This window comes from Dendropsophus ebraccatus, chromosome 10 (assembly GCF_027789765.1).
Source record: "Dendropsophus ebraccatus isolate aDenEbr1 chromosome 10, aDenEbr1.pat, whole genome shotgun sequence".
Lineage (NCBI taxonomy): Eukaryota > Metazoa > Chordata > Amphibia > Anura > Hylidae > Dendropsophus > Dendropsophus ebraccatus.
Window position 1 is genome coordinate 81244626 of NC_091463.1, and position 13396 is coordinate 81258021.

Genomic DNA, 13396 nt, shown 5'->3' on the forward strand with positions numbered 1-13396 from the left:
ATCCATACAGTACATGTATACAGGACCCCCTACTCCATCTATACAGTACATGTATACAGGACCCCCTACTCCATCTATACAGTACATGTATATACAGGACCCCCTACTCCATCTATACAGTACATGTATATACAGGACCCCCTACTCCATCTATACAGTACATGTATATACAGGACCCCTACTCCATCTATACAGTACATGTATATACAGGACCCCCTACTCCATCTATACAGTACATGTATATACAGGACCCCCTACTCCATCTATACAGTACATGTATATACAGGACCCCCTACTCCATCTATACAGTACATGTATATACAGGACCCCCTACTCCATCTATACAGTACATGTATACACAGGGCCCCCTACTCCACCTATACAGTACATGTATACAGGGCCCCCTACTCCATCTATACAGTACATGTATATACAGGGCCCCCTACTCCATCTATACAGTACATGTATATACAGGGCACAACAGGTATACCAAACTGTGACTGGGTAACACTGCTACACCAGACCTGACCAATACCGCCATACTGTGCTGGATAACACTGTCATACCAGACCTGACCAATACCGCCATACTGTGACTAGATAACACTGCCAGACCTGACCAATACCGCCATACTGTGACTAGATAACACCTCCATACCAGACCTGACCAATACCGCCATACTGTGACTGGGTAACACCGCCACACCAGACCTGACCAATACCACCATACTGTGACTGGATAACACTGCCACACCAGACCTGACCAATACCGCCATACTGTGACTGGATAACACTGCCATACCAGACCTGACCAATACCGCCATACTGTGACTGGATAACACTGTCATACCAGACCTTACCAATACCGCCATACTGTGACTGGATAACACTGTCATATAAGACCTGACCAATACGGCCATACTGTGAATGGATAACACCGCCACACCAGACCTGACCAATACCGCTATACTGTGCTGGATAACACTGTCATACCAGACCTGACCAATACCGCCATACTGTGACTGGATAACACTGCCATACCAGACCTGACCAATACCACCATACTGTGCTGGATAACACTGTCATACCAGACCTGACCAATACCGCCATACTGTGACTGGATAACACTGCCATACCAGACCTGATCAATACCGGCAAACTGTGACTGGGTAACACCGCCACACCAGTCCTGACCAATACCACCATACTGTGACTGGATAATACCATCATATCAGACCTGACCAATACTGCCATACTGTGACTGGATAACACAGCTATACCAGACCTGACCAATACCACCATACCGTGACTGGATAACACCGCCACACCAGACCTGACCAATACCGCCATACTGTGACTGGATAACACCCCCATACCAGACATGACCAATACCGACACACTGTGACTGAATAACACTGCCATACGGATAAATACAACCCTGCAGGTATACAGGACACTACAGGTATACAGGACCCCAAAACTATACACTACAAGTGCACGGGACCTCCACAAAACTATATACTACAGGTATACAGGACCCCAAACTTTACACTACAGGTATACAGGACCCCAAAACTATATACTACAGGTATACAGGACCTCCACCAACTATATACTTCAAGTATACAGGACCTCCACCAACTATATACTACAGGTATACAGGACCCCAAACTATACACTACAGGTATACAGGACCCCAAAACTATACACTACAGGTATACAGGAACTCCACCAACTATATACTACAGGTATATAGGACCCCAAACTATACACTACAGGTATACAGGACCTCAAAACCATACACTACAGGTATACAGGACCTACACAAACTCTATAATACAGGTATACAGCACCTTCACCAACTCTATACTACAAGTATACAGGACCCCAAATATACTACAGGTATACAGGAACTCCACCAGCTATATACTACAGGTATATAGGACCCCAAACTATACACTACAGGTATACAGGACCTCCACCAACTCTATACTATAGTTATACAGGACCCTCAAACTATTTACTACAGGTATACAGGACCCCCGAACTATATACTACAGGTATACAAGACCTCCACCAATTATACACTACAGGTATCCAGGACCCTCAAACTATAAACTACAGGTATACAAGACCTCCACCAACTATACATTACAGGTATACAGCACCAACTATATACTACAGGTATACAGGACCCCCAAACTATACAGTACAGGTATACAGGACCTTCACCAACTGTACACTGCAGGTATACAGGACCTCCCTCAACTATAAACTATAGGTATACAGCCCCCCCAACTATGCACTACAGATATGCGAGACCCCTAAAAACTATACATTGTGGGTATACAGAACCCCTCCAACTATGCACTACAGGTATACACTAATTCCACTGATTAACTCAGATGAAACAATACCTTTAGCTTGGCCTCCTGGGCACCTTAGAACAAATCTAATTAACACACTTTATACCCGGGCAGCGCCGGGTACATTTTCTAGTATATATATATATATATATATATATATATATATATATATATACACACTATAGTGTGCACTGACAGGGTTTTCTGCGGCCACTATTCAATGAATAGCGGCCATAGAAAACTTACATGTCAGTTGTTTGCGGCGCTGCTAGGGATCCTGGCCAGAGCATATACCATGTGTATACACTCCGGTCGGGATCCCATAGACGGCAAGGTAACATATACTTTCCTAATAATCACGGGCGTTGTTGCAATGTGCAACAGCGGGCGTAGTTTTACGAAAATATACATTGTGTGAACATAGTCTAAGGATGTATCTAAACAGTATATGGATTTATCTAGACAGTATATGAGTATATCTAGACAGTGTACAGGTGTATCTAGACAGTATACATATGTACCATATTTATCATACAGCCTGAGTTACATTGATAAATCTGCCCATTTGAAGTCTGGGGCCCATATTTATGGCGCTGTCTTATAGTAAGTTTCTTTTGGTTGCTCATAGCAACCAATCACAGCTCATGTTGCTATGGGCAGCAAAGAGAATGGTACTGCACGATAGCGACATAAATTTGGACCTCCTTAAAGTGATACTGTCACCCCTCCTTCACTCGATGTGTAGTTCTCCCCACCATCCACAAGCTTAAATGCTGAACATATATCCATACATCTATATATACCTGTATAAAACTTCTTTATGCTCTAAAATCGCTTTAATTTATTGGTGGACAGTGTCACCTAGGTTTGGCCTAGCGTTCCCCTCTCCTTGCCTCGAGAGAGGGTTCAACAGACGCAAAGCCCTGACACTGTCCAACAACAATAAAAGCACACAGGAAAACTGGGGTGATAGTATCACTTTAAGGCTATGTTCACACACAGTATTTCCGTCAGTCTTTTGTTCAGTCATTTCAACCAAAGTCAGTATGCACTGACTAAGCATTGGACAGTATTAGTTAATACCCTCCCTGACCTCTTAAGTATTACCATTTTATACCTTCAAAGTAACTATATGAGAGGGGTTGACCTATCAATAGTTAATAATAGTTATTGATGAGTCTAGATACAGTGATCACTATATATATTGACATTGGTGGTGCTTGATATTTCAGCATGCTCTTAGAAGACTTTTATAATTTCCTAAGCTTGGTATTCGCAGTGGATGAAATCAATCTTAATCCGAACATATTACCCAATGTGACTCTGGGCTACAACGTGTATGATTCTTACGTCGACATCTATAGAACTATACAAGCGGCTGTTCGTATCTACTCAGGAAACACCAAGCTATATCCGAACTACAATTGTGATACGTACGGGGTCCTGGCTGCTGTCATTGAGGGAATGGCGTCTAGTTTCTCTATACAATATGCCAATATTTTTGGAATCTATAAATATCCTCAGGTAAGTTAATGTCCCAGGGACCATTGCAGTTTTAGTGCTCCTAACTAGAAATGTAGGTGGACTAGCTCAGACCTTAATATTCTGACCTCTGCGCCAGGTTATTAAACACTGATAAGATTTGACTATAATTATAATTAATATATAATTTTTTTATAGAATCCTTTTATATTTGTTCATATTCTTTTACACAGTAAAAAGTCCAATATATATATATATATATATATATATATATATACACTCACCGGCCACTTTATTAGGTACACCATGCTAGTAACGGGTTGGACCTCCTTTTGCCTTCAGAACTGGCTCAATTCTTCGTGGCATAGATACAACAAGGTGCTGGAAGCATTCCTCAGAGATTTTGGTACATATTGACATGATGGCATCACACAGTTGCCGCAGACTTGTCGGCTGCACATCCATGATGCGAATCTCCCGTTCCACCACATCCCAAAGATGCTCTATTGGATTGAGATCTGGTGACTGTGGAGGCCATTTGAGTACAGTGAACTCATTGTCATGTTCAAGAAACCAGTCTGAGATGATTCTAGCTTTATGACATGGCGCATTATCCTGCTGAAAGTAGCCATCAGATGTTGGGTACATTGTGGTCATAAAGGGATGGACATGGTCAGCAACAATACTCAGGTAGGCTGTGGCGTTGCAACAATGCTCAATTGGTACCAAGGGGCCCAAAGAGTGCCAAGAAAATATTCCCCACACCATGACACCACCACCACCAGCCTGAACCGTTGATACAAGGCAGGATGGATCCATGTTTTCATGTTGTTGACACCAAATTCTGACCCTACCATCCGAATGTCGCAGCAGAAATCGAGACTCATCAGACCAGGCAACGTTTTTCCAATCTTCTACTGTCCAATTTCGATGAGCTTGTGCAAATTGTAGCCTCAGTTTTCTGTTCTTAGCTGAAAGGAGTGGCACCCGGTGTGGTCTTCTGCTGCTGTAGCCCATCTGCCTCAAAGTTCGACGTACTGTGCATTCAGAGATGCTCTTCTGCCTACCTTGGTTGTAACGGTTGGCTATTTGAGTCACTGTTGCCTTTCTATCAGCTCGAACCAGTCTGCCCATTCTCCTCTGACCTCTGGCATCAACAAGGCATTTCCGCCCACAGAACTGCCGCTCACTGGATGTTTTTTCTTTTTCGGACCATTCTCTGTAAACCCTAGAGATGGTTGTGCTTGAAAATCCCAGTAGATCAGCAGTTTCTGAAATACTCAGACCAGCCCTTCTGGCACCAACAACCATGCCATGTTCAAAGGCACTCAAATCACCTTTCTTCTCCATACTGATGCTCGGTTTGAACTGCAGGAGATTGTCTTGACCATGTCTACATGCCTAAATGCATGTCTACATGCCTAAGTTGCCGCCATGTGATTGGCTGATTAGAAATTAAGTGGTAACGTACAGTTGGACAGGTGTACCTAATAAAGTGGCCGGTGAGTGTATATCTATCTATATCTATCTATCTATTTATCTATCTATAATCAATGTTCAGCCGCACCTCCTGAGGTACCGGGTGCCGGAGAAGGTCCTGACCACGGACCAAACAGATTCCAGTACAATAGATCGTCTCGGCACTCCCAAATCAATTTAGTGAGAATTTATTAGCAAAAGTTCATAACAGTGCAGCACAGCAAACAGGTTATGGTGCAACGTTTCGGCGATCCTATACCGCCATTTTCAAGCATGAAATCTATCTATCGTATCTATCTATCTATCTATATATGTATTAAACATATACTGCGTATAAATAGGACTTTTTATGATCTAATACCTTCCCGAAAAAGTCTGACAGCTCTATGGCATTTCAACCAATTATGGATCCATCAAATCCAAAAATAAAATGGTTTGCAGAGGATTTTAGTATCTATGGATACTATCAGTATATGGCTAGGTTCCAACTTTGGGAAAATATTGGGGAAGCCGGCCATCTTGTAAGATAGACGGCCTGTAATAATGATCATGATCATTATTATCGGACGTCTATTTAACAAGGTGGCCACCTTCCTTCGATATTTTTACGAAGTGGTAACGTAGCCTATAAGTCTTGATCTGGTAGAAAGCCTTAGAGAAGTTAAGAAAATGCATTGGGAATTACTATTACAATTTGTTCAGTGTACAATACAAAGTAAGAAGTGACTAATTCTAACAATCAGCTATAGACTACAACTATAAAATATGAAAGCCCCCCAATCATCCTATGTATTCATCTTACAGGTCAGTTTTATTTCACAAGAACCTTTACAGAGTAACAAGCTTTATTTCCCATTCTTCTACCGGACAGTACCGAGCGAGAAGACTTTATATTCCGCAATTATAGCATTACTGAAGCACTTCGGCTGGATGTGGGTCGGTATCATATATCCAGATGATGACGGCAGCATTAATGCTATAAAGAGTATTAAAAACATGATAGAGGCCAATGGGGGCTGCATTGAATTTATTAAGCTTGTCCCTTCCATTAATGATTTTAGTCCAGAAAGAATCAAAGACATTCAGCAAACCGTTGTGAAGTCAACAGCGAATGTCATACTCGTCTATGGATCCAAAAATTACGTCTTTTACTTGGAGCAAAATGTTAAACTAACCAACATGCCTGGAAAAGTGTGGATCCATACGGCAGACTCCAGTTTCCGAATGTTTAACTCGATAAATGACACTGTCGCCAATGGTTCTCTGAGGTTTATTATGCAGAAAACTGAGAACCCAGAATTCACAAAATTTATACAAGGGGTTAATACTAGTAGATTCCTGCCAGGGAAGACATTTACGACATGGTGGGATGAATTATGTCAAAACCGTTGTACATTCAATCCAAGGAGAAGGAACTGCACAGGAGTGGAGAGTGGAAGGCAAATATTGTACTCGCATTGCAATCTGAAATTCACATGCATGAGTTATAGTGTATATAATTCTGTATACGCAGTGGCCCATGCATTAAATGAATTGTATAAAGAAATACCATTGAGCGAAAGACTGCTTGATATAAAAAAACTAAAATTTCAAGATTTGAAAGGCTGGAAGGTAAGAATGGTTGAAAATGTATCAGCTAGTTCAAAGCACGCTCTGTAGGTTCAGAGCAAAAACTCTCAGGTGGAAAATGACAATTCTCGCAATGCCAAATAAGATAACTTTCATGATTGTTTAGTTACTTAAGATCATAGATTCCAGAGATCCATGTCACCAAAGTTTAAGCAAAACTTTATGTCACATCCTAAATATTGCATTGTACAATAAACTTTCATTCATATTATAAATTGGTCAGAATTTCAGTAGAAAAACTTTTATGGGTTGAGACAGAAGAGCAGTGTGTATGGAGAGGGTAGCAGATAAGAGGTTGTGCCACTGTGCAAGATGGCAGAGGGAGTCTAGAAAAAAGGACTTTAAAGGGGATATCTGGAGAGCAGGAAAGGTCCTACCTTTTCTACTCTCTAGCACTCTACTTCCTCTCTCTGTCCGTGCTGATAACTTTTAACCACGAGAGGGGGGCAAGAGCATAGTGCAGGTGCTGGCAGCATTGCCTGCAGGTGAAACCTAGCACCGAAATCCAATAGCTGCCCGGTGTCGTCGATAACATCATCCAACTTTTGGTCACTGCCTGCAACATGCTCCCCCCCCCCCCATCTCATCTGCAGAAGTATCAACACAGACGGGTAGAGAAAGGAAGTGGAAGTGGTAGGACATTTCCTGCTCTACGGATATCCCCTCTAATGGCTGGTTGGTGTCCCAACTGCATCGGGTGAGGAGAACAGAAATTGGCCAGTGGGCCTCCCCCTGGATATAATATTTTAGTTGGACCGTACCACCAAGAAAAAAACTGTAATTTTGTTCCTGGTTTGTTCAATAAAGAGTTGGTTCAGAAGAACTTGCATCCCCTGCCCATCCATCTCTTTATTACCTGCCTACAAGTTCCTGAGTTTGCAAGCAATGGATTGTGTCTGTCAAGTTTATTGTTGGGCCATCTCATCAGTTATTACACAGGTCAACTACGGCCAGTGTCGGACTGGCCCACCAGAGGACCGGAGGATCCTTCGGTGGGCCTCTAGCTTTAGAATCTGCACAAATACAGACTGACATGTTGTTTCTCACTGGTTCTTCATTAGTGGGCCCCCAGGACCATTTCCTCTGGTGGGCACCAGATACCCCAGTCCGACACTGACTACGGCCGATCATTTTAGTAAACAAGCGTCGATCTCCTAGATCTGAACCTATTAGAGGCCCCGATGATCGGGCAGTAAGGGCTTGTTAGCGATGCCCATGCAGCCATTGTCCAAACCCTGGATAGCTTACTTCTCCCTGCTCCCGGTCTTCTCTCCTGTGCTCCGCGTCTTCCTGGTCCCAGCAACAGCAGTGTCTGAGCAGCCTGTTAGCTGACAGGCCGCTCAGATGCTGCTGTCACTGAGACCGGGAAGCTGCAGAGCACAGGAGAGGACACCGGGAGCGGGGAAAGGTAAGGTATAGGGTGTTTGGGCAATTATCAGCCGTTGGCCGTGCACCACTATTACACATAATAATGCACGGTGGGCGCCCAACAATTTTAGGTCCAAACCTAAACCAATGATCAGCCAACGATCATTGGTCTCTATTAAGGTAGCCACTGTCAAACCCTTTTTATTAGTAACAAGTAGTTATTGCTGAGGTAAGCTTATTACCTGAGAGAGTTAGGGATAGAACTGCTTAGTTGAGCGCTTTTTACTGCTTGTTGTTCAGCACTATGACCAAAGCTTTTCACATCAAAGGTTTTTTTTTTAAATAACAGTAATACTTTAAGCTTCTCCATTAGAAAATATATTATAAAACGCGCTATGTAACTTTCTTTTGCTTCCCTGAAAATGTTTTCCAGTTGCATAAATTTATCAAAAAAATCAATTTCACAAACACATTGGGACAAGACATTTTCTTTAGTGATGGAGAAATATCAGTCGGATATGATATTTATAATGTTATTTACAATTCAGACTTGTCCATAAATTCTCAAAAAGTTGGAAATTATTATTTTCATGCTCCACCAGGACGACAAATGATTTTAAATACATCGGCTATAGTTTGGGAAAACAAATTCAGCAAAGTAAGTAAAAACCAATGTGGTCTGTCTATAAAGTATACATTCTCCATTCATCATTTTACAGTTTATACACCAATTTTTTACACTTTTTGCACTGGAGCTACAGCCTGTATATAGCCTAGAGCTGCATTTACATTACCAAATTCTAGCAAAATGCTCAGACTTCAGCTGAGTTCCAAAGCGATTCTCTGTGGCCATTGTGTCCTATTAGAGATAGCTTGTCCTGTACCAGAATACTGGAAAGCCCCTGGAAATCAGCAATCCTGGTGTGTTTTTTTGTTTGTTTTTTTTATTTCCGTTTACGCCGTTCACCGTGTGGGAACAATAATGTTATATATGTTATGTTAATATATTTTAATAGATCGGACAATTCCACACACTACAATATGTAATATGTTTATTTATTTATTGTATATATTTTTATTTTTATAATGGGCAAGGGGGTATTTGAAACTTTTTTGGGAGAAGGGTTTATAAGGGTTTTTTTAATACTTAAAAAAAAAATTAATTACACTTTTTTTTTACATTTCTTTTCACTGTAACACATGAAATCAATAGAGTTCATGTACTGATCTATGCTATGCCATAGCATAGCATAGATCAGTATTATCGGCGATCTATGCATAGAGCCTGCCTGAAAGCAGACTCTATACATGGATCACCGATCTGACAGGATGGAAGTAACAAGCGATCGGGACCCCCACAGCACAACAAGCTTCTGTCACTGAGTACCTTAAACGCAGCGATCGCTATAGATCGCAGCGTTTAAGGGGTTAATGAGACGCTGCTGCGGGATCACAGCTGCCTCTCATTACCCTCAGCTCCCGGAACACTGATGTGTGTGGGACCGCTCTCACTGCAGCGGTCCCGCACACATCAGTAAGTTAGGAATGTATATATACATTCCTACTGCATGGGGTATGTGCAGTAGGAACATATATATATACGTATTAATGACGGGAAGAGGTTAAGGGTGTGTAATAAGAAGTTGCACAAATTAAATACTCCATTTGGGAAGGTTTTGAGCACATTGTCTGATGGTTTCCATCTGTATAGATAAAATGTCAATTTTAAAACCAGGTACCTCAATCTATGTGCAGTGAGATCTGTCAGCCTGGAAGCAGAAAATCTATCCGGGAAAGACAGCCGGTATGTTGCTATGATTGTGTTCCTTGCCCAGAAGGACAATTTTCCAACAGAACAGGTTAGTTTCTTTTAGTTTAGAAAAAGAGAAAAAAGAGAATCAAATTAAACAGTACCCTGTCCTCTTCTGATGCGAGCCAGAGACGGAATGCCTTAAAGCGGTGTTGACTGCATTGTATACATTTGCAATGCAGTCTGTGGCGCTTCCAGGAATTCTGTCTCCGACTTGGAGACGAGGACAGAGTATCGGCACAATTTTTACAGTGTATCCTACCACTAGCATCAAATGATAGTTACGCTTTAAAATTTGTAACAATATTCTTCTTAAACTACTCTTTGGTAGAACGACTTCTTTGCTTGGGGTCGTTCTCCTTCAGAAACACATAGCCAAACCACTATACTACCACCACTGTGTTTTACAGAATGTATGAGGTTTTTATGCAGTAATGCAGTGTTTTCATTTCTCCAAACATTAGGCTTCTGATTTGAACCAATAAGCTTTGTTTGGGTCACATATGTCCACATAACATTGTTTCAATAAGCTTCTAGCTTGCCTAGTGTATGTTTAGCAAGCTGCAGATAGGCAACAATGTTCTTGGAGAGCAGTGGCTTTCTCTTTCCACTCCGACCATACATATCATTATTGCAGAGGGTGGAATCCGCAGGAGCATATAATGGAGTCTATGGAGCCGGCAGAGAGGGAAGTGAGATTCAGCACAGAGTTTTCTGCCAGAATTACTCTGTGTGCACATACCCTTACCTTATGCAATATTCTTTGCTCATTGTCCATGGAAGAAATTTGTTGGTCAACCATTCATGGAAACTTAATATTGTCTACAATTTTAAATATAATAGGTTACCCACTCATAGACAGGTGACATTTTACTCAATAAATCACCAACTGGAATATAATATATTGTGTAAAAATATGAGATACACACGTATATATGCAGAAATATAGAAAATTCTGAAGGGTTCACAAACTTCCAAATACCACTGTAAATAGAATACTTCCAACACCAGGCTCTTGTACTATTGAAATTCAAGATTAAGGGACATGTGTAAATAAATAAATACATTGGGGGACATTCATCATTATGGCTTCCCTGGCGCAAGCCAGGGAGAAGGCGCACATTCGCTCTTCTCCCTGGCATATGTCTGCTGTATGCTCTGCTCGACTAATGGGCAGGCAGGGGTGACAAGGCAAAGGTCCGGCCAGGTTTTCTAAAAGACATGCACCTCTTAGTGAATCCGGCTGGGGGAAAAGGGGATGGGGCCTTATTTAAGACTGACGTACTTGTACTTCGGTCTTGAAAAATATCCCCTCTTGAGTTCTGTATCAGTATCTTACCAGGGAGAATGTGCACACCTTGCAAATACACAAACCTTCTCTCTGGACACAGTAATAAAGATAGAATAGAAAAGACAGAGATAACTAGTGCATGCTAGAAATATATCATAAAGTTAAGTATTGTATTTTATACCAAATAGCATTTTGAGGTTGGTTTTCATAAAAAAAATATAAATAATAGTATATTCCATCACTGTAGATGCCGATGTGTGCACCAAGTGCCTGGAGGACGAATGGCCCGATGAGAAGAAGACAGAGTGTACCAAAAAAGCCATAACATTCTTGTCTTATGAAGATCCCATTGGAACTGTCTTGATTTTTATAGCTATTTTATTTGCTTTGCTCTCTGCTATGGTTCTCCTAATATTTATTAGGAATCGGCACACTCCAATCGTCAAAGCCAACAATCGGGACCTCAGCTACCTCATATTATTATCGCTCATACTTTCCTGTCTCTGTTGTCTTATTTTCATTGAGCGTCCAGAAAGAGTAACCTGTTTTTTACGTCAGTCGATTTTTGGAATCACATTTGCTATCTCTGTATCATCGCTTCTAGCCAAAACACTGATTGTGGTGATAGCCTTCAATGCCACCAAACCGGGGAAAAACTTAAGGAGGTTGGTTGGAGCCAAAGTTCCTAAATACATTGTCTTCACTTTTTCAGCCATTCAGTTGTTGATATGTATTACATGGTTATTTGTAACACCCCCTTCCATCTATTATAATAAAGAGTCAGAGGTAGCAGTAATCATAGTTGAGTGTGATAAGGCATCGGCAATCGCTTTCTACATCATATTAGGCTATTTGTGTATTTTGGCCTCTATTTGTTTTGTCGTCGCTTTTTTTGCACGAAAACTCCCTGACACTTTTAATGATGCTAAATTAATTACATTTAGTATGTTGGTTTTCTTTACTGTTTGGGTGTTTTTTATCCCAACATATCTCAGTGCTAAAGGGACGTCCACAGTGGCTGTGGAAGTATTTGCCATCTTGGCCTCTAGTTCTGGCATGCTTTGTTCCATATTTGCACCAAAGTGTTATACAATTTTAGTAAAGACTCAAATTAACAGAAAAAACTTTGTATTAAAAGGAACTATATAGACAGTCAACAAGGTAAAAGTATAAGAGCTAATTTACTGGAGTTTAATTGAAAAAAGAAGACCTTCTGACTTTCATAACACCAGCCTGACTTCAAATGATTAATGGACCTTTCCCCTGTTTGACCATAATAATATATGTTAAATCAAACTCCAGCAATACTGCACAAAACAAATTATGAACGGGGTGTGCAAAAAGAACAATACTGATAATATCACATGTGGGAACAGAGTAGTTCAATACTAATATTGTATACATGTTGTCATGACTGTAGATGGGGTATAGCCTAAGAAGAGGTGGGGAAGGACACAGACATTGCACCCTATTATGGTCCCACCACATGACCGTGCCTACTTGCCTCAAAAGCCCTAGGCGACTGCGGACAACCATAGAGACAGTCCCTTCTTGCAATAAGGTGATGAAACAGAACAAGGTCAAGACAAACATACAAAAGAAAGTCAACAGGCCGGGGTCACAACCAAACAGAAAGCAAGGTACAAAATCAGAATCCAAGAGAATAGTCAGGTTACAGAGCTGAGGTCAGGATAAGCCAAGACAGGAAACCAGAAACCGCAAACCGAGAGAGAACCCAAGATAAGCTAGCTCGCTTCACAAAGAAGACTAATAGCTGGCAAAGATTTAACAGCCTGAGGAATTATGTATAATAGATCAGGGGTCCGGTCCAGAATGTGATTGGAACAGAGGTCCAGAATCCAGCAAGAGTGAGTGGTAAGAGAAGATGTCAATAACCTAGGCAAAACAGAGGTTAACTGTGAAGTGGCCAGAAGGAACTCAGAAGTGAAGAGTGACGGGTGTGGCAGATAAA

The 13396-nt window shown here is 41.3% G+C and overlaps 1 protein-coding gene across 1 annotated transcript; it reads left to right on the top strand.

Annotated features, from left to right (window-relative positions):
- The first annotated feature begins 3598 nt into the window (after positions 1 to 3598).
- LOC138766448 (vomeronasal type-2 receptor 26-like) lies at positions 3599 to 12573 on the top strand. The gene is made up of 5 exons (XM_069944042.1): positions 3599 to 3889; positions 6131 to 6646; positions 8757 to 8981; positions 10059 to 10182; positions 11672 to 12573. The coding sequence occupies exons 1-5, from the start codon at positions 3599 to 3601 to the stop codon at positions 12571 to 12573; spliced, it is 2058 nt and encodes a 685-aa protein (XP_069800143.1).
- The last annotated feature ends 823 nt before the right edge of the window (positions 12574 to 13396 follow it).